The sequence below is a fragment of the Arachis ipaensis genome, chromosome B09 (genome assembly GCF_000816755.2).
Source record: "Arachis ipaensis cultivar K30076 chromosome B09, Araip1.1, whole genome shotgun sequence".
NCBI lineage: Eukaryota > Viridiplantae > Streptophyta > Magnoliopsida > Fabales > Fabaceae > Arachis > Arachis ipaensis.
In genome coordinates, this window is record NC_029793.2 from 139,529,087 (window position 1) to 139,529,864 (window position 778).

The 778-nt window shown below is 36.1% G+C and overlaps 1 protein-coding gene across 1 annotated transcript in view; it reads left to right on the forward strand.

Moving 5' to 3' along the window:
• Positions 1 to 768, forward strand: part of LOC107618837 — a 3,648-nt gene extending 2,880 nt beyond the window's left edge. The window contains exons 5-6 of the mRNA XM_016321009.2: positions 12 to 136; positions 242 to 768. Of these exons, the coding sequence (XP_016176495.1) occupies positions 12 to 136; positions 242 to 390 (274 nt within the window). The 3' untranslated portion in view covers positions 391 to 768. The remainder of the gene's footprint in view (positions 1 to 11; positions 137 to 241) is intronic.

Here is a 778-nt window from a genome sequence, read left to right on the forward strand (position 1 = left end):
AATCCCTACAGAGACGAAAAAGCCTTTGATAAGCTGGTTGACGACATCATTCAACTTGAACTCGCGATAAAGGTGGCTGCTAAAAATGCAGACCTCACAATTTTTCCATCTACCGCCCTCCCAGTTCAACATCGGAGTGAGCTTCATTTATTCTAACCCTTCATTTGGACATCTCAATATTATCATTTATATAACTTCAAAAGTTTTATTTGAGATTTTTAATTTGATATACCCTCCATAGGAATGCAAGCAAAGTACTATTTGTGGGGTGTCTTCAGAGGAAAGCAAACTTCGCGCAAGATGAATGGTGCTGTGTCCATAGCGGATTCTGGTGTTTACAAGTTCCCAAACAGGCAAACCAATATTGGTAGTCATGATTCTAATGCATAGTATTCCTTTGCTTCTGCCAGTGGCTACTGATATATTAATCATATCTATAGTAATTGCAGAGGTTTCTGCAGTATCAGAGGCCCACTGTAATTAATGATTGTATTATCTCTTCATATATCTAACTATAAAGTTAAATCTTTTCCAGCTAGACGAGATCAACTGATTAAAACTAATTATAAGATAATGAATTTAGAGTTGTGTAGCTGGGAAGAGAATTTTGAGTATAGATATGCTGTAAAGAGATGTGTTAGGATTGCTGTTACTCTTTTCATTGTCAGGAGAGAAGCTCAAATATGGTGTATATTATTGAGTGTGTTAGGAAATGTAACGTACTTGTACAATTCATGATTGATGCAAAACATTTTGGCACTGCCTGAAGTCTTTGATT